Source organism: Prunus dulcis, chromosome 2 (assembly GCF_902201215.1).
Source record: "Prunus dulcis chromosome 2, ALMONDv2, whole genome shotgun sequence".
Classification (NCBI taxonomy): Eukaryota; Viridiplantae; Streptophyta; class Magnoliopsida; order Rosales; family Rosaceae; genus Prunus; species Prunus dulcis.
The window spans coordinates 17182751-17203053 of NC_047651.1; the positions used below are offsets into that span (position 1 = coordinate 17182751).

General features: G+C 38.3%; 2 protein-coding genes and 1 pseudogene across 2 annotated transcripts; 2 read left to right on the plus strand and 1 right to left on the minus strand.

Annotated features, from left to right (window-relative positions):
- Positions 1-5839: 5839 nt before the first annotated feature.
- LOC117617598 (FT-interacting protein 3-like) lies at positions 5840-10718 on the plus strand. The gene is made up of 2 exons (XM_034347042.1): positions 5840-6204; positions 7304-10718. The coding sequence occupies exon 2, from the start codon at positions 7384-7386 to the stop codon at positions 10411-10413; it is 3030 nt and encodes a 1009-aa protein (XP_034202933.1). The 5' UTR covers positions 5840-6204; positions 7304-7383; the 3' UTR covers positions 10414-10718.
- Positions 10719-11507: 789 nt separating this feature from the next.
- Positions 11508-12088, minus strand: LOC117620287 (annotated as a pseudogene).
- Positions 12089-14391: 2303 nt separating this feature from the next.
- On the plus strand, positions 14392-14974 carry LOC117620285 (kiwellin-1-like). The gene has a single exon (XM_034350449.1). It carries the CDS (start codon positions 14408-14410, stop codon positions 14972-14974), a length of 567 nt encoding a protein of 188 aa, XP_034206340.1. The 5' UTR covers positions 14392-14407.
- The last annotated feature ends 5329 nt before the right edge of the window (positions 14975-20303 follow it).

The window sequence follows — 20303 nt, forward strand, 5'->3', positions numbered from 1 at the left end:
AGGAGATCCTCCTGAAAGCAAATGGTATTTTAACATATTTAACACTTGTCAAATTCCAAAACAAAGAAAGTTAAAAGAATTTCATAAAAAGAAAAAGTAAAATGAAATTAGCAAGTGTCAGAATCCCATTTGTTTTGAGGAGGAGCTCATTTTTAAGGAGCCAAGCTTTTTCCATAACGTAAACTCTAAACATGTTGTTTCTTAACTTTAATCCAGATTACGAATCTCGTCAATTTTATAGACAGAAATTTATTGTGGCAACATGCTCATTTTCTTGTAGACCATGTCAAATTTTCGTCTCACAATTAAAAAGTTACCAAACCGATGGACTCAAATTGCCAAATCTGTAGGACGAAAGGGAAAGAATGACCGAATAGAACTCTGCACAAGTACTTATTTGATGAACACTTTGATCACACAAATGGCGTCCATCCTCTAAACCCCTCTGCTTCATGCTTAACATCATTCATTTTTCTACTTTTGAGAGAAGTAGAATCTTTTTCTTGCAAACTCAATGGTGAATAAGATTAAAAAAACTGACCAGCAAGAAATTGATTTATATGTGGATCCTGCCATGCTAATAGTGAAGGGAAATATAATTTGGTCTGGCAACTCTAATGACCCCTCAGCATCCAAGTTGCTACTCCACCACAGTTCAAGATTTGTACGGTATACCTTTACTGCTCTGTTTTCTCTCAGTCACCTATATATCTTCAGTTAGTTTTGTCCCCTAAGATTTTGCAGTATGGCTCTATCATTGAGATGATTTTTTTAAAAGTCCGGCAGCGTGCCATGAAACGGGATGCTGTAATTATCTCAGGGGTTGATGAAATTGCTTCTTAAGACATATTACCTAGCTGCAATTTTTCTTCTTTGGGACGGATACGGGGATTTTATCACCATACCCGCCCTGAACCAGCTCGTTGCCATTCCTATATATTGCTCACAAAGGCACATTTTTCTTTTATTTTTTTAGCATAAATTATATTAACTATTAATGTTATTATTGTGAGAGTGAAGAGATAATAGACTAACGATCCCTTTTGACCGAAAAAGACTAACGAACTCTGGGCGAGAAATAACTAATTGAGAATGGCAGGCAATTTATATAACACCGAGTTCTCTATCTTTGTCCAAAACACAGACCAAAAAAAAAAAAAAAAAAGATTGAGAGCTTTGTGTTATATAAATTGCCTTCCATTCTCAATTTGTTATTTCCCGTTCAGAGTTCGTTAGTCTATTTTTAGTCAAAAGAGATCGTTAGTATGTTATCTCTCTCTTTCTCTCACAATAATAACATTAATAGTTAGCTGAAATTCATATCACCCGGAGCCAAAATTCTTGGACCGTTTGATCGAAGTCCTTCGTGAAATCCATGACGAATCTGCAAAATTTGGAAAGATATATATAAAAAATTGAAAATTCGTGATCCTATTGCAACAGAAAAAAAATGACAACAAATCTGATAAAATCGCAAAATTTGAAGTCAAGGTGTGAAATTTTATAAGATAAGAAAGGAAGAAGAAGCACATTTGAAAAAGAAAAAAAAAAGAAAAGAAAAAAGGCTAAGGACATCTAGAAATATCACAATGTTACTATTATTGTCTCCAATCTCCACCCATTACTATAAAGTCATGCGATAACAAAAAACTTTGGTTGGATTTAGCTTTCATCACCAGTAACTACTTCAGACATTCTGTATATTCAAATGCTTAGTCTCTCACTGGAAAATTATCATCATGTTCGTCTTACAGTCCAAATATCAAATAAAATTTTGTGTTGTTCTATGAGCGGAGTGGTAGTAGAAGAGGACCAAGATAGAGACGTGGAGAAGATAATGGTGCCTTAGGAAATTTTTATTTTTAATTTTCAAAATAAAATTGTGAGGCATTTGGGTTTTATTATGTGTGATGTGTCAACATTTGACTCTGGTAGATTAAATTCTAATGACGTGACGCGTGGAGAAGAAAAGTCAAGCAAATCATAACAGAGAAAATTCAAATAAAGAATCCGAATCCGTGTAGGAAAGCCCATATGAGCGTTATGGTGTCATTAGCAAATGACCAAATTTAGAACGTGAAGCTTGTGGTAGGCAATTCTATCAGCCCCCCAGGGATAATTTTTAAAATTAAAGTCACTTTTCATGTAATTAATATAATAGCAAACCCACCTTTTCTGTACACATAAAAACAAGATGCATGCCTATCTTCTTAATTAATAAATCCATTTACGCATGATCCATATTATATAGTTGTTAGGCTGTTAAACTATTTATTTTATGATACTTAATGCTGTCATCTGAGTCAGAATATCTGTAATCTTTCTGATCAAAACAAGAAGCATGATGAACCATTTGAAAGATTTCTGTGATCTTTCTGCAGACCCACCTTGATTGACTGAAACCAAATATGCCTTTACAATTATTGCATGCACGTTTCATATATACCTTAGTGCATATAAGACAGCTTAAAACCTCGTTTAGTTTTGAGATTATTATTCCACATCGGAAATGGAAGTTTTGTATATTCGTAATTTAAAAGATTTTTGGCATCTTCGCTCATTGTTGATTAGTTTTTTATGCTAATAACTTTGAATTAGATGCACACATTCTAATAAATTTTATTTTTTTATTTCTTTTATTTTGTTTTTTTTTAAAAAAAAAGACAATAGGTTACATTCAGAATTCAAGTTTGAAGACTGTTAATTGGGTGAATTATTGTCAAATTGTTACGTTAAAATTGCGAAAATACTTGGTGGGACTTGTGGACAAAATAGTTTGGTCTCACATCAAATATCAGGTGATAAGCTGATGTTGAGAATATTAAGCAGGATTTACATAACAATAACGCTACGAGCACCAACTCATTTATCTCTTAAAATAAAACTTCAGTATCTGAAGTTCTGAACCGCATTACTTTTTAAGTTAGAAATAACATTTGTAAAAGATGAAACGGTGAGCTTTGAGCAAATCCCATAGTAAGTCCTGGTACTCGTTGTTTTGGAATCTTTCAAAAGCTTGACAAGGATGCCCCACCTGCAGAAGCATGATGAATATTTGAAAGCAAAAGACACTTTCCTCTCAACCAGATGCATTATCCAAGACAGACAGGTTTTCTAATCTAATGGAGTTTTTTTTTTTCCCTTCTTTCTCCAGTAATAGAGAAATACAATGGGATTACGTCATTTTTGTATTAGGATGGGATTATGATATGTTTAACAAAAAATTAGAGTGGGATTGTGATATTTTATGAATTTTGGTCAAACCCTAAACACCCCATTTATGTCAGATAGAGAGTTAAGGGCCAATTAGTTTTTGTTATGAAGAACCTAAATTTTCTGCTACAAGTCAACAACATGAGAACCAAACGAGCCCTTACAAATTATGCATCAACTGCTTGTAATTTGGATATGCCTCGGAGGAATACAGCTACCAAGGAATGTTCCCCCAAAGTCCTCATCATTAATTAATTATTTCACCTAACTTAAGAGTTTATAACTCCAGTGAGTGACAGAGAAATTATCCATACAACAACTGCCAAAAGTTTAAATCTTGTCATTCTCTTCTTTTTGTAGACAAGAAAAATTGTTAATGTATGGTAATTGGAGATCCATTTCTATAGACCTATTTTCTTTCTTAAATATTTTAAGTTCATACGGAAAATGATAGGCAATCGAACTCTTAAACGCAATGTTCAAATTTTATAGAAAATACATACAAGAGGGTTGTATTGTGCTAATTAAGGAGGTATTGTTTCATTTACTCAAATGCTTTTTTTGGACAACATATTTTGCCAATTTTGTTTCGTTTACTTTTCTAAGCTTTAATTTTCTTGAACATGTTTCACATAAAAAAATTCGTGATTCTCTTACAATATTGTAGTTGAATTACGCCAATGGATGACTTGACAACATAACAAATCTTGTGTTGTTGGCACGTCCAATTGGGGATCTAATTGTAAAATCCGAATTTTTGTTGTTTGCTTCATATGCTTCAATAATTTTAGTTTCTTTTTTAATTCAAAATGATATGGTCCTTTGAAACAAGTTATTGCAATTTCTCCTACATTTCTTTGAGAAGGCTCTACCTACCTACCCATGTAGGCCACATCTATTACATGCAAAATATGTACAAGAATTTCCTTTTCTTTTTCCCCTCACCAAATTCAATGGATATATTTAAAAATAATAATGTAGGAAGAAGGATACTTGGGAGCTCAAATTGTACTGAATCATGGTTATGTTGTATAATTAGTTCACTTGTTATAACACGAATGAATAATATGGTTCATATTTCTCACTTCTAGGATATAGTATTAATAAATATCTACTTATATTATAACATGGTAATAAGTTAAATTATGTTACGGTCTTCCAATACCACATTATGAGATACGTTTTAACTTATTTATCGAAGTTAATTTATGGACAAAAATTGTATCCTTTATTTTGCAGCAAAAACAATTTTTGTTTGTTGATTGATTTTCAAGTTTTAAGTGATAATGATTATCAGTGGACTTATTTTCTTGGATTTGCATGTAGACTTGAAGTGATTATTTTAAGGATCATTTCACCAACCGATTATTTTAAGGTATTTTGGTCATATTTGTCTTGTTTTTGCACACAGTTGAAAAGTCTAATCGTGGATATTTTGTTTTTCTTGCCAGAAAGAGCTTTTGGGGTTCTCCTTTCTAATGTGCATGATTTAGAGAAAAATAAGAACAAGTGTATATGAGTTAAACAGTCTCAAGCATTAGAGAACATGAGTTTTGCACCTAACTTAGATATTACGTAAATAATAAATGTAAAATTAAATTATGATTTAAATAGTTCTACAAGCACACCTTTATGTAAATCTTTGTGCATTAGCCACTTGTCCATGTGTTATTGGTCCAGTACCTGTCATTGACCCAAATGTTTGTCATTGGTTGGTAACTACGCCTGTTTCTTTTTAGTACACTTTCATGAGAACTTTTGTGTGAAACGGAAATATTACTATTTTATTATTATCGATTAATCACGGTATGCTATGCGTAATAAATATTTTACATGACAATATGTAATTGGCTAGAAATAATAAAATAGTGATATCCGTATTTCACGTAAGCTATTCTGCACTTTCATTGGTCAAATGTAGAGATATATACTAAGTTTAAGTCGGTCTTTTTAAAAACAATTGAAACATATTTTTGTTTTAAATAAATTATGGAGTAGAATTTCAAATTGGACTTATTTCAACGTTAAAAAGATAAATATTAATAAATTAAGAGTTAATTGAAAAATTGAAAAATACTTTAATTTTATTAATATTGAACATTTCATACAATTTTTGCCTCATTTTAATGTATATACAATTGCTCTCAACATTGAATATGACACTAGAAATGACATCAAGGCCTTAAGCTACAAGCCCTTGCATAATTTTATGTTTCTCAATCAATTAAAATTGAGGAAGCAAGAGAGAGAGAGAGAGAGAGAGAGAGAGAGAGGATTGAAGAATATCTACTAGTTGGTATCATAAAATAAAATATCCAAACCCAACTCTTAAACTTTGTTAAGAACTAATAACCAAACCCCTAATTAAACCTGTAAGCCTACTTAGCCAACAAGCTAGATAGCATCATTAAGACACAAAGATTTATTTAAACTTAGAAACAAAATTAAATAAACAACCAAGACATGAGTAAGAGTTGAGTTGGTCAATGTAACCCAAAGAAAAAGAAGAAGAAAAAAAAAAAAAAAAAAAACTGGGGTTGAAAGGCGACGTGTTCCACGCAGCCAGCGAGTACACAGAGTTTGTCCTTTAAAGAAACAAGTGTACGTTAGCGCACCCAGCTGAGCTGAGTTTAAACCAACTCAGAAACGTTACATGGTATTTCTATTGGTCTTTTCTCAGTCTTTGCGCAAACGCGCCTCAGCTGCTAAAATACAAACAGAACAACCTCTCAGAGTCGTACATCAAACTAGACCCACCAATCTCTCTCTCTCTCTCTCTCTCTCTCTCTCTCTCTCTCTGTACCAATCAGAGACCATTATTAACTCGTTTTCGACGACTCTCTTTCCCTTGGAACCATCCCAGAAAAACTCTCACCCTCTGTTTGTGTTTCTCTCTTTGTTTATAAAAGGTTCTTTTGGTCTCTGTTACTGGGTTCAATCTCTCAAGGTCTCTGTGAGCTTCTTAAGTCAACCTGTCCAGCTCAAAACAAGGTAAGCTTCTTTTGAATGTTCTCTATTTTATGTACTTTTTCAAGTGCTTTATTGGGTACTTTGCTTTGCTTTGTGTGTGAGTGATGGATCATATGGTGGTTATTTGAGCTAAATGGTTTGTGATCACTGCGGAAATTTGAGAAATTTGGTGTTTGGAGATGAAGTTTGGTCAAAAAGGGAGGTATTCTCTTCTGGGTTTTCAATAGCTTCCTGAAATTTAGGATAATCAGATAAATTTTTTGAATAGTTTTCTGTTTGTTTCTTGAGAAAGTTTTCACTATAGCTTTGCCAGAGGATGTCTCTGGTTCTCGACTAATTTTATTTTTCCTTAGTTTTTGCATAATCGGATGAAAATTGGAAAGTATTTTGTATTCTTTCTGTGTTTTGACAAAAGTTTGCCTCTAGATTTTTTTTTTCCCTGTAGCTGAACCTTTGGTATATAGTATATACCATTCTTTCTGGACCTTGCTTTTCAGGAAAATTATTTTTAATTATCTCTAAGAGAACAGAACAAGAAATTTCTGCTCCGGGGAAAATGAAAAAGGTGAAGATTTAGGAAGATTCTATATATTATTGTCCTCCTTTTTGTCACAGAGAAAACAGTATGGGAATTTGGTTGTTTTGTTTGATGATACTCTCTGGAATCTTACAAAAGTTGAAGGCTTTTTTGCTGTTTGTTCCTCCTTTAATTTTGTTTTCGTTATATCTTCGTGTTATAGATCACATGCTTGATAAGAAGGTAAAGCATTGAAGCTTTTTTTTTTTCTTTTTCCCAGAATCTACCTTTGAATGATTGTAAAAGGATTTACAGATTCTCTCCCTCCCTTTTTTCTTTTCCTTTCAATATCAATTTTCTGGGACATACAAAAAGAATATGTATTATCCCATTACAACTCATTCTTGACCGTAAATTCAAAAAAGAATTTCGTGATACAACACATTATTTTGTGAAGCTCATTCAAACACTTGTTTTTATTCTTTATAATGATTATTCAATTCCATATTTATGAGTTCTTTATGGTTCTTCTCTTTTCTGTACTACTTTGGGCGTTTGACATATAATCTATAAATTTGACTTACTTCTTTGGTTCATTCTCAGGTACTTCTTTCTTCCTTGCCAATTCCTGCAAGCAGCTGATATATTTCCTTCACCAGTGTTGCTTCATCTGTCAAAGTGCAATGAACTTCAAGTTAGGGGTGGAGGTTGTGGCTGCCCATGACCTTATGCCCAAAGACGGGCAGGGCGCATCCAGTGCATTTGTGGAGCTCCACTTTGATCACCAGAGATTCCGAACAACAACAAAAGAAAGAGATCTCAATCCTGTTTGGAATGAGACCTTCTACTTCAACATCTCTGATCCAAACAACATCCCTAACCTCACTCTTGAAGCCTTTATTTACCACCATGGTAAAGCCAATTCCAAAGCTTTCCTTGGGAAGGTTGTTCTGACCGGGACATCATTTGTCCCATACTCTGATGCTGTTGTTTTGCACTACCCTCTGGAGAAGAGAGGCATTTTCTCACGCGTGAAAGGAGAGCTTGGTCTAAAAGTTTTTGTTACTGATGACCCGTCTATAAGATCCTCAAATCCACTGCCTGCAATGGATTCCTCTCTGGATAATGATTCGCGCTCTACCCATGTTCAAGCACAATTGCAAAAAGTTCAAGATGTTATTCCAGACTCATTCTCCAATGACAAAGCTGAGTCGAGACGCACTTTTCATCACCTTCCAAACCCAAACCTAGCACGGCAGCAGAACATTCCTTCAGCGGCAATCCAGCCACCAGTGAACTATGGGATGCAGGAAATGAGGTCTGAACCACAGGCTTCTAAAGTTGTTCGCATGTATTCAGGTTCATCATCTCAAGCGCCTGATTATTCGCTTAAAGAGACAAGTCCTTACCTTGGAGGGGGGCAAATTGTTGGAGGGCGAGTTATACGTGCAGACAGGCCATCCGGCACCTATGACCTTGTTCAAAAGATGCAATACCTATTTGTTCGAGTTGTGAAGGCCCGTGACCTTCCTCACATGGATGTGACAGGGAGTCTTGACCCATATGTTGAAGTTAGAATTGGGAACTACAAAGGAATTACAAGGCATTTTGAGAAAAAGCAGAACCCTGAATGGAATGAGGTATTTGCTTTTGCAAAGGAGAATGAGCAGTCATCTGTTTTGGACGTTGTGGTCAAAGGCAGGGATCTTTTAAAAGATGACTTTGTTGGGTTAGTGCGGTTTGATCTTCATGAAGTTCCTACACGAGTTCCACCTGACAGTCCATTGGCTCCAGAATGGTATCGGCTTGCAAATAAGGATGGGAAGAAGGAGAAAGGGGAACTGATGCTTGCTGTATGGTATGGCACACAAGCTGATGAGGCTTTTCCGGATGCCTGGCATTCTGATGCAATTGGTCCTGATGATGGTTCTTCAGTTGCCTATGGACATACTCGCTCAAAAGTTTACCATTCACCAAGATTATGGTATGTACGAGTAAATGTGATCGAGGCTCAGGACTTGGTTCTATCTGACAAGTCCCGCTTCCCAGATGCATATGCAAAAGTACAGATTGGAAATCAGATTTTGAAGACAAAGCCAGTTCAGTCTCGAGTTATGAACCCAATGTGGAATGAGGACCTGATGTTTGTTGCCGCTGAACCCTTTGATGACCATCTGATCATTTCAATTGAAGATCGTGTAGGTCCAAGCAAGGATGAGACCTTAGGAAAGGTTGCAATACCACTGAACACTATTGAGAAGCGTGCTGATGATCGAAAGATCCGTGACCGGTGGTATAACCTTGAAAAGCACATGTCAGATGCCATGGAGGGGGAGCAGCGGAAGAAAGATAAAGATAAGTTTTTCAGTAGAATCCATCTCCGTGTTTGTCTTGATGGAGGGTACCATGTGCTTGATGAGTCAACTCACTACAGTAGCGACCTTCGACCCACAGCTAAGCAGCTCTGGAAGTCCAATATTGGTGTGTTAGAACTTGGAATTCTGAATGCTGAAGGGCTACACCCAATGAAAACAAGGGATGGGAAGGGTACATCAGACACATATTGTGTAGCAAAATATGGGCACAAATGGGTTCGTACTCGAACCATAAATAACAGCCAAAGCCCGAAATACAATGAGCAGTACACTTGGGAGGTTTTTGACCCTGCCACAGTTCTCACGGTGGGGGTTTTCGATAATAGTCAGATTGGTAATCCAAATGGCAGCGGAAAGGATATGAAAATTGGCAAGGTCCGGATTCGAATCTCTACCCTTGAGACTGGCCGTGTCTACACACACAATTACCCATTACTAGTCCTTCATCCTTCAGGTGTCAAAAAGATGGGTGAATTGCATCTTGCAATTAGATTTTCATGCACATCACTGGTTAACATGATGTTCAAGTACTCTCGACCCCTTTTGCCGAAGATGCATTATGTAAGGCCATTGACTGTGGTGCAGCAAGATATGTTACGTTACCAAGCTGTCAACATAGTGGCAGCTCGTCTTAGTCGGGCAGAACCACCTCTTAGGAAGGAAGTAGTTGAATACATGTCTGATGCAGACTCTCATCTTTGGAGCATGAGGCGCAGCAAGGCAAACTTCTTCCGACTTATGTCAGTTTTTTCGGGGTTGTTTGCTATTGGAAAATGGTTTGGAGAAGTATGCATGTGGAAAAACCCCATCACAACAGCGCTTGTACATGTTCTATTCGTGATGCTTGTGTGCTTCCCAGAACTGATTTTGCCAACTGTTTTCCTATACATGTTTCTGATAGGGATTTGGAATTGGAGGTATCGCCCAAGGTACCCTCCTCACATGAACACAAGGATCTCATATGCAGATGCTGTGCACCCTGATGAGCTTGATGAAGAATTCGACACATTCCCAACATCACGGGGTTCAGATATAGTTCGAATGAGGTATGATCGCTTGAGGAGTGTTGCTGGGAGGATTCAAACTGTGGTGGGTGATGTTGCAACGCAAGGGGAGCGGCTTCAGGCACTTCTCAGTTGGCGTGATCCTCGTGCCACTACTTTATATATTACATTCTGTCTTGTGGCTGCTATTGTGTTATATGTGACGCCTTTCCAGGTTCTGGTTCTTCTTGGTGGGGTTTACTTGATGAGGCACCCCAGGTTCAGGGGTAAGATGCCATCAGCCCCAGTTAACTTCTTCAGAAGGCTGCCAGCAAGGACAGATAGTATGTTGTAAACAGTATTGAGATGTGCTAAAGTTTGTCATGCTAGTTTATCGATTTCGGATTTGCACGGCAGTACTTGTAAATCTTATGGCGTATCTGCTGCTGTTCTGTTTATTGTTTATTTGGCCCATGGAAGTTTATACAGATGTTTGCAAACTGTTGGAATCAAGGTTAGTGGTAATGATGTTTTGTTCTGTATTTTCAAGCATCTGCCAATGGTGAAGGCAGCACAATACTATTGATTTTCTCCAATTATGTTGGTAGATGAATTCAAATCTTGCTTAGTAAAATTTATTTTACCATCCTGTTCCAAGTAGTGATTGAAAGTAATGTTGAGGTTATAAATATGCATTTGTAAAACAGTGTGTCCGGGGATGAATGAAGCTGTGGAGGAATCTGCATTTGTCTTGCAACAAGCCCTTAATTTCATGAGAAACCAAATTCTAATTGTCATCTCCACATACAAACATCTAAAAAATTATTGCAGGATCTCTCCTAGTTGTTGCAAGTACCCTTGAACTCTCCTCCTTGCAGCATCCCGAAGGTAACAACTTTAAATCTAGCAAGCAGGCTACTTGCATAGGTTGGGAGATTATGCTTATAGAACTTAGTCAAAGTTATCCCTGAAATTTAATCCTACCTCTAAACTTTATCAAGGCTATGCATGAAATTTGACATTCAAAAGATTGGTGAACAAGTAAAGAATTACTGGTTTCCAATGCCTTTACTTTTTGACATGAGATTTGCATGCAAAAATTTCACTTGTAGGGTATTTTGTGTTATTATTGGTGAAGCGGGGATACATAAGATATGTGATTACACAAATGGAGATGTTTATTTTACAAGACAATGTAGTATGTTGCTTGAATGTATGGTGCTCGGTTGAAAGCTCAATAGCATAACGTGCCAAATATCTTACAAAATTACTTGTTTCATTATTTCAATTAAAACTCGATACACCAGCAACTTGGAAATAGAGGAAAGAAGAAATTAGAGATAATCAAAGTGCAGGCAGCCTCACATTCTTAACACTATCAGGTATGAGCTAACAAACCCAATGAACCACTCACACTAATTTTATTACAAGATGGAAGAAACATCTCAATTAGGCATCAGACCAGAATATATCCAATTCACCCCAGTCACTTTCTGGCACTCCCAAGGCCTTCCAAACAGCTTTGGAGGCATCCACAATATTGTTAGGACATGGAGGCTGGTAATCATGATCAGCATCACNATCCCACGGTGGAGTCACACTCATCAACAACCTTGGCTTTGACACTCCTTCCGTTACCATGGATGATAATGTCGTCTAAACACCGGCTTCTTTTGTTGAACCACCCCGTTGACAAAGCCACAACAGGGGTGCTATCCGAGTGGTATTTGTGGTCACATTCAGATGGAGCACCGCCATCACCACCCTTCTGAAAGCTGTTGATGGTCAAGGTTGCTTTTGTACGCTTAGACACCCGCGGCGAGCACGTGTAGGTGGTGTAAAACTTGCCTTTTTTGCAGCAGTCGGACTGATTGTCCTTGTTGCATTGTCCCTTAGGAGGCTTTGTCCCCCTGATCTTGCCGCTAGGCTTGCATGTTTGAGCTTCAATGCTCCAATTTGAAGCAAGAATGATTAAGATGGAGAGAAAAGCACCTGAGAAGATTTGATTCTTCATCTTTTTCTTTCTCTTGCTTTCGTTTATGTTTGTTTGGAGAAGTTAGATACTAAGTTGGCTATATATAGAGAACATGAACTGCCTGAAACAGCTGGTTATTTTGCGTACAAATTATGACATGTTTGTAGTCTTTGTAGAGTCAGTATAAGGTTTCTTAAATATACCGTTCCATATACAACTAAAGAGGTATATGAATTAAAAAACGTCATAAGCATACAATCCGATTCTCTGAAGACAATAATAAAAAAGTCAAAAAGATTCTCAAGGGTGTTGATTATATCACCCTATGTACGTATCATTTTTGTATCTACCGTGTGTTTCGGATCTGTATGAGATGGCTTGATTCAAATACTAGATGATGATTCATCACTAACAGAAATACTAAAAGATCCATCAACAATAAATAAATAAATAATTGAAATAGTCTTTTGACGAAAATTGAGGTTCCAATTAATGCGAGACAATTCTTCACATCCTTACATCTTTAAAGATTGAGACGCCTGTAATAGAACCTAGAACTAACAGAGATTCAAGTGAGCCTAACCAGGCCTGATATGCATGCAATTATGCACGATTCTTAAATGTTTGGAATTTCAGATTGTCAATGAAAACCAATTTTCCAATATCGCACCTTAAAATACAGAGAGGTTATTATTTGATTGACATACATTGTTTGATTCTTCTTCAACGGCCCAAGTTTTTGGGGTCAATATTGAAGGAAGTTGAGGTTCCACCCCAAAACCAATTGGCAATGGGGGGAGTAGCCCAACTCCTTATAAGCCATTGCTAGGTTTTTCAACTTTCCAATGTGGGACTCTTTACCTTCACATTCTCACACGCCCGGCACGTATGGCGAATTTTCAAGCCTAACACGTGGACAACACATTTTGGGTGACGTGGAGCACGTGTGGCCATTGGGCTTTCACACGTGGGCAACCCGCTCTGATACCATGAAGAAAGCCCTTGCTAGGTTTCTCAACTTTCCAATGTGAGATTCTTTACCTTCACATTCTCAAATATGTTGTCTAACATAATATCAAAACCTCCTGTCCTCATTTTCTCTTTATATTTCTCCTTATACTACCTTCTCAGGTGCATGATTTAGGCTAGCTTGATATATATTGTTGTCTCATTCTCGGCCAATCAGTATAAAATTCATGATGGCCAATAGTTCCTTTCTGGCAAACCATCTCCCAGTGAAAAACACTTTAAAGACAATAGGAAAATCCTTAAAATTTATACTAGAGAAAGCATTGTTCTTGTTTTATTTTCATCTGAAGGTGACATATTGTCTTCTTGCTGTTGATGCCAATGCAACAACAATAGACAGGTTTCCTCAGTCTGAAGAAACAAACAAGTGGTCAATTCTAAGTTACATACACGATGGCATTCCCATATACGGATTTAACTTTTCAATAAAATCTTATTTTGATTGGTAGGATCTTAACGGCGATTATAATATCGTATGTGCTGTCATTGCAAGGAATATATATATGAAATGAGTTGCCTTGTATGGGGGGGTGTTGAACTCCAATTTTAATAATGGCCAAAAGAGGTACCGGTGTTGAGAAAGTATTCCACGTCGAAGGATGAAAGCTTAACATTCAACAATTTTTATAAAGTGACATAGGAGTATGTGGGGCCATTGGGTCAACCACATGGATCACATGGTTGTGATATCATATTAGAATGTGAGCATTCAGTCTAAAATTAATTGACAATAGGTGGAGAGACCCAAAAATAGTTTAAGTGCCCTCAACAGAGGAAACCCTCCAACCCTAATTTTTCATGATTTTGCGTTATGCCCAAAATCTTTTAAGCACTCTAAACAGGGGAGCCACTCCAACTCTAACTTTTCATGATTCCGTGAGTAGTAATTTAAAAAATAAAAAAATAAAAAAAGGAATTGCAAACAACGGTTGACATGGTACAAATAAAAAAGAGAAATAGGAACTATAGATAGAAGTATGTCATGAAAAACGAGAAATAGGAACTATAGATAGAAGTATGTCATGAAAAATAACCATGCCTTAGGGTCTGGACTAAAATTTTGACCCTAAGCATGATTGATCCATATTATACAATTATTCCGCCATTGCCGTTATGTTGATATGGAGTGTATAATATATTGAATTTCAAACCAAGTTGGCAAAGAAACTATTAGCTCTATTCAGAGTGGGAATGCAGTATTGTCGTTCTGCTAATATCACCAGGATAATGTGGTTGGGGAATTCCTATATATATCAACCATCAATGCTTTATGCATCAAATCAACCAAATCCCACACAAGGGCACCAATAGTAGTGAGAGAGAGAGAGAGAGAGAGGGAGAGAAAATGAAGAGCTTTTTCTCAAATGGGTCCATTGTCCTACTAGTCATTCTCCTTTCAACAATTTGCTTGGTGGCTGAAGCTCAGCAATGTCGTCCAAGTGGTAAGATTAGAGGAAGGAAGGCCCCTGCTGGACAATGCAACAAGGAGAATGACTCTGACTGCTGCGTTGCCGGCAAAATGTACCCGACCTACAAATGTTCACCGCCATTGTCCGGGAGCACCAAGGCCTACCTAACTCTCAACAGTTTTGAGAAAAATGGAGACGGAGGTGGTCCATCAGAATGTGACAACCAATACCACAATGACAACACACCGGTTGTGGCATTGTCCACTGGATGGTACAACAATGGACGAAGGTGCCATAACCACATCAGAATTAATGGTAACGGGCGCAGTGTGGTGGCCATGGTGGTAGATGAGTGTGACTCTACGGAGGGATGTGATGCAGACCATGACTACCAACCTCCTTGTCCTAACAACATTGTTGATGCTTCAAAGGCTGTCTGGAAAGCCTTGGGTGTGCCTGAGGACAACTGGGGTGGCCTAGATATCACATGGTCCGATGCTTAGTTATATCAGTGTGATCTGTCTAGCTATCTTGTTGCTTTCTGTTTATGTATGTGTAATTTGTTTTATAATATGTATTTATGTTATAGAAGTCTATATTGAGGATTGGCTTCTGATTGTGTGAACATACTGAATCTTGTATTATCTTATTTTGTTTATGTGAAAATATAGAACATTACAAAACATGGACTTCTTTGTTTTTTTCTGCATGTCACCACTAGCATTGCCGGTTTAAGCTTCAGAGCTCAGCCAGTTTGTAAAAAGAAGAATGAAGGGGAAGGAGAAAGGTACCTGAACAAATCTTGTTCTTCACCCACTTCCTTCTCTTTGATAAAATTTTGGTTTGAGGATCCTAAGTTTGCAGCAACTCTGTTTTTGTTTTTTTTTTTTTTTTTCCTTCTTTTCTGTCAAATTTTAAGATGTTTGTAGCTTCCTAGTGCATCTATGTTGGATGATCTTGGTTGATTCCAATACTAGAAAGATCCTTCAGGTTCTAAATCTTAAGGCAAGACTAAGTCTTGGACCGAAAGAGATGCAAATAAGCCTAATTAAGCTTGAGATGATACTAAAAAATGTTTTAGTTTTTCTGATGAAAATGCAAAACAACTTTTCTTTTTCTTTTAAAAGATCATTGGCATTTCCTGTATCCAAGTAGCTTGTCCTATAGAAGTGGTTTATATGCATTTAAATATCAGATTGTCTCACTAAACACCGTGTCAAAACTCTAAAGAAGTTGTTTATTCTGATTCTCTGCAGACAATAATAAAAACGTCAAAAAACCTTCTCAAGGGTGTTTCTTATCGGATCTGAGTCAAATGGCCTTGGTTGATTATGATTCATCACCAAAAGAAATACTAAAAGATCCATCAATAAATAATTTTAAAAAAATACTAGAAAGATCCTTTTGACGGAACTTGCGGTTCCAGCCTCAAAACTAATGGGTGACATGACCCAACTCTTTGCAAGTAACTTTTCAATGCGAGACAATTCTTCACATCCTTACACCGTTGGAGCTTGAGACAGCCTAGAACTGACAGAAATTCCAAACTAGCCTGACCATGCTTGATATGCAAATGCAATTATGCATATTATTCTTAGATGTTTGGAATTTCAGATTTTCAATGCAAACCAATTTTCCAATATTGCACCTTAAAATAGAGAGAGGTTATTATTTAATTGACATAATTGTTGGTTGATTCTTCAACAGCCCAAGTTTTTGGGGTTCAATGTCGTCTAACATAATACCAAAGCACTGATTGTAAGAGGTTTTGAATAAGTTCGAAACCTCCAGTCCTCATTTTCTCTTTATATTTCTCTTTGTACAACCTTTACACGTGCAGGATTTTGGGCTGCACAATGTTAAGCTGATATATATTAGACAATAGGAACATAAGCTATCCATTCCAATAGTTCCTTTCTGGCAAAACCATCTCTCAGTGAAAAAACACTTAGACAATAGGAACATCCTTAAAAATTTATACTAGACAAAGCATTCTTCTTGTTTTATTTTCATCTCTGAAGGTGACATATTAAAACATTATATCTTCTTCTTGTTGATGCCGTTCATGACACAGCAAAACAAAAGCAAGTAGTCAATTCTAAGTGACATACACGATACCATTCGCATATACGGTTTTAACTTTTCAATAGAGTACTTTATTTTGATTGGTGGGATCTTAACGACGATTATAATATTGTATTCTGCTGTATGCTAATTTGTCATTGCAAATGAGTTGTGCCTTGTATGGAGGGGTTTTATCAACTCCAATTTTAATAATGGCCAAAAGAGGGGCAGTGTGTTGAGACTATGATGGAAGCTTAACACATGAACCATTCTTTTAAGTGACATGAGAGCATGTGGGGCCTTTGGATCTAACACATGGATCACATTATTGTGATATCATATTAGAATGTGAGCATTCAACCTAAAACCAATTACATCGGAGTGGGGAGGCACAAAAATCTTTTTGGTTACATTGGAGTTTGAATGGGGTTCGAATTGGGGTGCCATGGGGGTAGGGGGGTGGTGGAAACCCATTGTCAGGCACAAAAATCTTTTAAGCACTCCCAACAGGGGAACCCCTCCAACTCTAACTTTCCATGATTTTGAGAGTAGTCTAAAAACAAAAAGCAAGTGCAAACAAGGGTTGTTCAAGGTACAAAAAAAAATTGAATAATTTTAAACTGCCATTTGTAATGACATATCCAATCTTTCCTGCAATGAGAAATGAGAAATAGAAACTATAGAACAGAAGTATGTGCATGAAAATAACTATGCCTGAGGGTCTGGACTAACTATACGCTTAGATATATTAAGTAGACAAGGTGCATGCCTATTCTTGTGCCTAATTCAATAAAATTTTGACCCTCGGCATAATTGAGTGAGAATCCATATTATAAAATTATTCCGCCTTTGCCGTCATGTTGATGGAGTGTATAATATATTGAACTTAAGCATATGTGTAGTTATATTTTGATTGCTATTTTTTAAACCAAGTTGGCAAAGAAACTGATTAAGCTTTTTTCAGTGTCAGAATGTAATTTTGTCATTCTGCAAATATCACTAGGATAATATGGTTGGGGAATTCCTATATATATCACCCACAAATCAAGCATATCCCACACAAGAACACAAGTAATAGTAAAAGAGAGAGAGAGAGAGAGAAGATGAAGAGCCCAGCAATTTTCTCAAGAGGATCCATTGCCCTACTTGTCATTCTCCTTTCAACAATATGCTTGGTGACTGAAGCTCAGCAATGTCGTCCAAGTGGTAAGATTAGAGGAAGGAAGGCCCCTGCTGGACAATGCAACAAGGAGAATGACTCTGACTGCTGCGTTGCCGGCAAAATGTACCCGACCTACAAATGTTCACCGCCATTGTCCGGGAGCACCAAGGCCTACCTAACTCTCAACAGTTTTGAGAAAAATGGAGACGGAGGTGGTCCATCAGAATGTGACAACCAATACCATAATGACAACACACCGGTTGTGGCATTGTCCACTGGATGGTACAACAATGGAGGAAGGTGCCATAACCACATCAGAATTAATGGTAATGGGCGCAGTGTGGTGGCCATGGTGGTTGATGAGTGTGACTCTACCGAGGGATGTGATGCAGATCATGACTACTGTGGGAGCAAATTTCCCCACGAGAATATTCGCCCAATATTCCTTCGTCTTCTCCGCCTCTCTTTCTCCCTGCAAAACAGATCGGAGTAAAAGACCACACCCGGGGGGTGTTGGCCAAAGGCCCTCCGATGCCTAAGTTAGGTAGGGTAATTCAAGGAAAACCGGGTGGCCGGAGCCGTGTGTGGTGGCCGGAGCCTTGTGTGAGAGAGAGAAAGAGAGGGGTGGCTAGGGTTTTTGAGAAATAACTTCTGTAGAGTTTTAGTAGGAATTTAGGCGTACCTCAACCATTGTGTGTGGCTATGCTTTTATAGAGGTCTCGGAGGCTAGGGTTTCAGAGGAATAATTCCGTAGATGGAAGGGAATTATTCCTCCCCTTTTTGGAATTGATTTGATTAATTAGGGATTTGATTAATTAGGGTAAATCAAATCCCTAATTGTGGTAGGTATCAATCAATCCTGATTCAATTTAGGCAATTCCTCATTTAATTGGGGATCGTGGTAATTAACCAAATCAAATCTCAACCTAATTAGGTAACGTTCAATTTAATTGGATAATTCCCAATTAAATTGAGTAACTCCTAATTAGGTTGATTGATTCCCAATTTGGTCAAATAATCCCCAAATGGTAGGAATTATTTGACCTAGGGTTTGATTTAATTAGGTTCCCACAAATGCCCCCCAGCTTCTGCATGGCGCGTGGTGGCATGTAGGAGATGTAAATTATCCGTTGGGCTGTCCAGCTGTAACTGGGCTTCCTTCGTGGACTTGGGCTCCTGCGTAGAGGAGGTGTTTGACTTGTGAACTGCTTGAGTAACCAGCCTATGTTTTGATTGCACGTCTTCCTTTAGAGATTTGCGAGTACCAGGGTCCCCCTTGAGGGACTCCGGGTGTGTTCTGCACATCCCGTATGTGATTTCCCTTAGGAAGTTGGCGAGCACCAGGGTCCCCCTTGAGAGACTCCGGGTGTGTTCTGCACATCCCTTAGGATGATTTCCCTTAGGAAGTTGGCGAGCACCAGGGTCCCCCTTGAGGGACTCCGGGTGTGTTCTGCACATCCCTTAGAATGATTTCCCTTAGGAAGGTGGCGAGCACCAGGGTCCCCCTTGAGGGACTCCGGTGTGTTCTGCACATCTCGTATGTGATTTCCCTTAGGAAGTTGGCGAGCACCAGGGTCCCCCTTGAGAGACTCCGGGTGTGTTCTGCTCATCCCGTGGGATGATTTGGTCGTCGCCCTGCGTCTCCCGTAGGACGCTGCTTATGGGCAATTTACATGATTATCCTGCCTCCCTTAGGAAACGGATAGGAACCTGGATATTTCCCGCAGGAAGCATGGAGACCTCCTTTTAAGAAATTCCTGGCGCACCCTGCGTCTCCCTTAGGACGCTTTTTTAGTGGGCTGCGTCTCCAAACGGACGCTTTTAGTCATCACGCTGCGTCTCCCTTAGGACGCTCCTTATGGGCAACTGTGTGACTATCCTGCCTCCTTTAGGAAACGGATAGGAACCTGGATATTTCCCGCAGGAAGCATGGCGACTCCCTTTTAAGAAACTCCTGGCGCACCCTGCGTCTCCCTTAGGACGCTTTTTTAGCGGGCTGCATCTCCAAACGGACGCTTTTAGTCGTCGCCCTGCGTCTCCCTTAGGACGCTCCTTATGGGCAACTGTGTGACTATCCTGCCTCCCTTAGGAAACGGATAGGAACCTGGATATTTCCCCCTTAGGAAATTCCTGGCGCACCCTGCGTCTCCCGAAGGACGCTTTTTTTAGCGGGCTGCGTTCTCCAAACGGACGCTTTTGGTCGTCGCCCTGCGTCTCCCTTAGGACGCTCCTTATGGGCAACTGTGTGACTATCCTGCTTCCCTTAGGAAACGGATAGGAACCTGGACATCTCCCTTAGGAAATTCCTGGCGTACCCTGCGTCTCCCGAAGGACGCTGCTTATGGGCAAATGTTGTGTTTTGTAGGCAGATGAGACATTTTGGAATGAGAAACTGAACTTATATTGATATTCATAAGATTACAGTCCTTTATTCGAAAATGGAAACAACTTGATACAAAACTTAGAACTTCTAGCAGTTAGGAGGGAGCGTTATGGATAATACTTTCGAAGATGGTGAGCATTCCATTGTCGCGGTATTTCCTTCCCTTCCATAGTGTCGAGTGTGTAGCTTCCTCTGCCTCCGAGTCGGCTGATCACATAAGGGC

Excerpts from the sequence above, each read along its gene's own strand:
- LOC117617598 (XM_034347042.1), top strand. The coding sequence starts at position 7,384 with ATGAACTTCAAGTTAGGGGTGGAGGTTGTGGCTGCCCATGACCTTATG.
- LOC117620285 (XM_034350449.1), top strand. The coding sequence starts at position 14,408 with ATGAAGAGCTTTTTCTCAAATGGGTCCATTGTCCTACTAGTCATTCTC.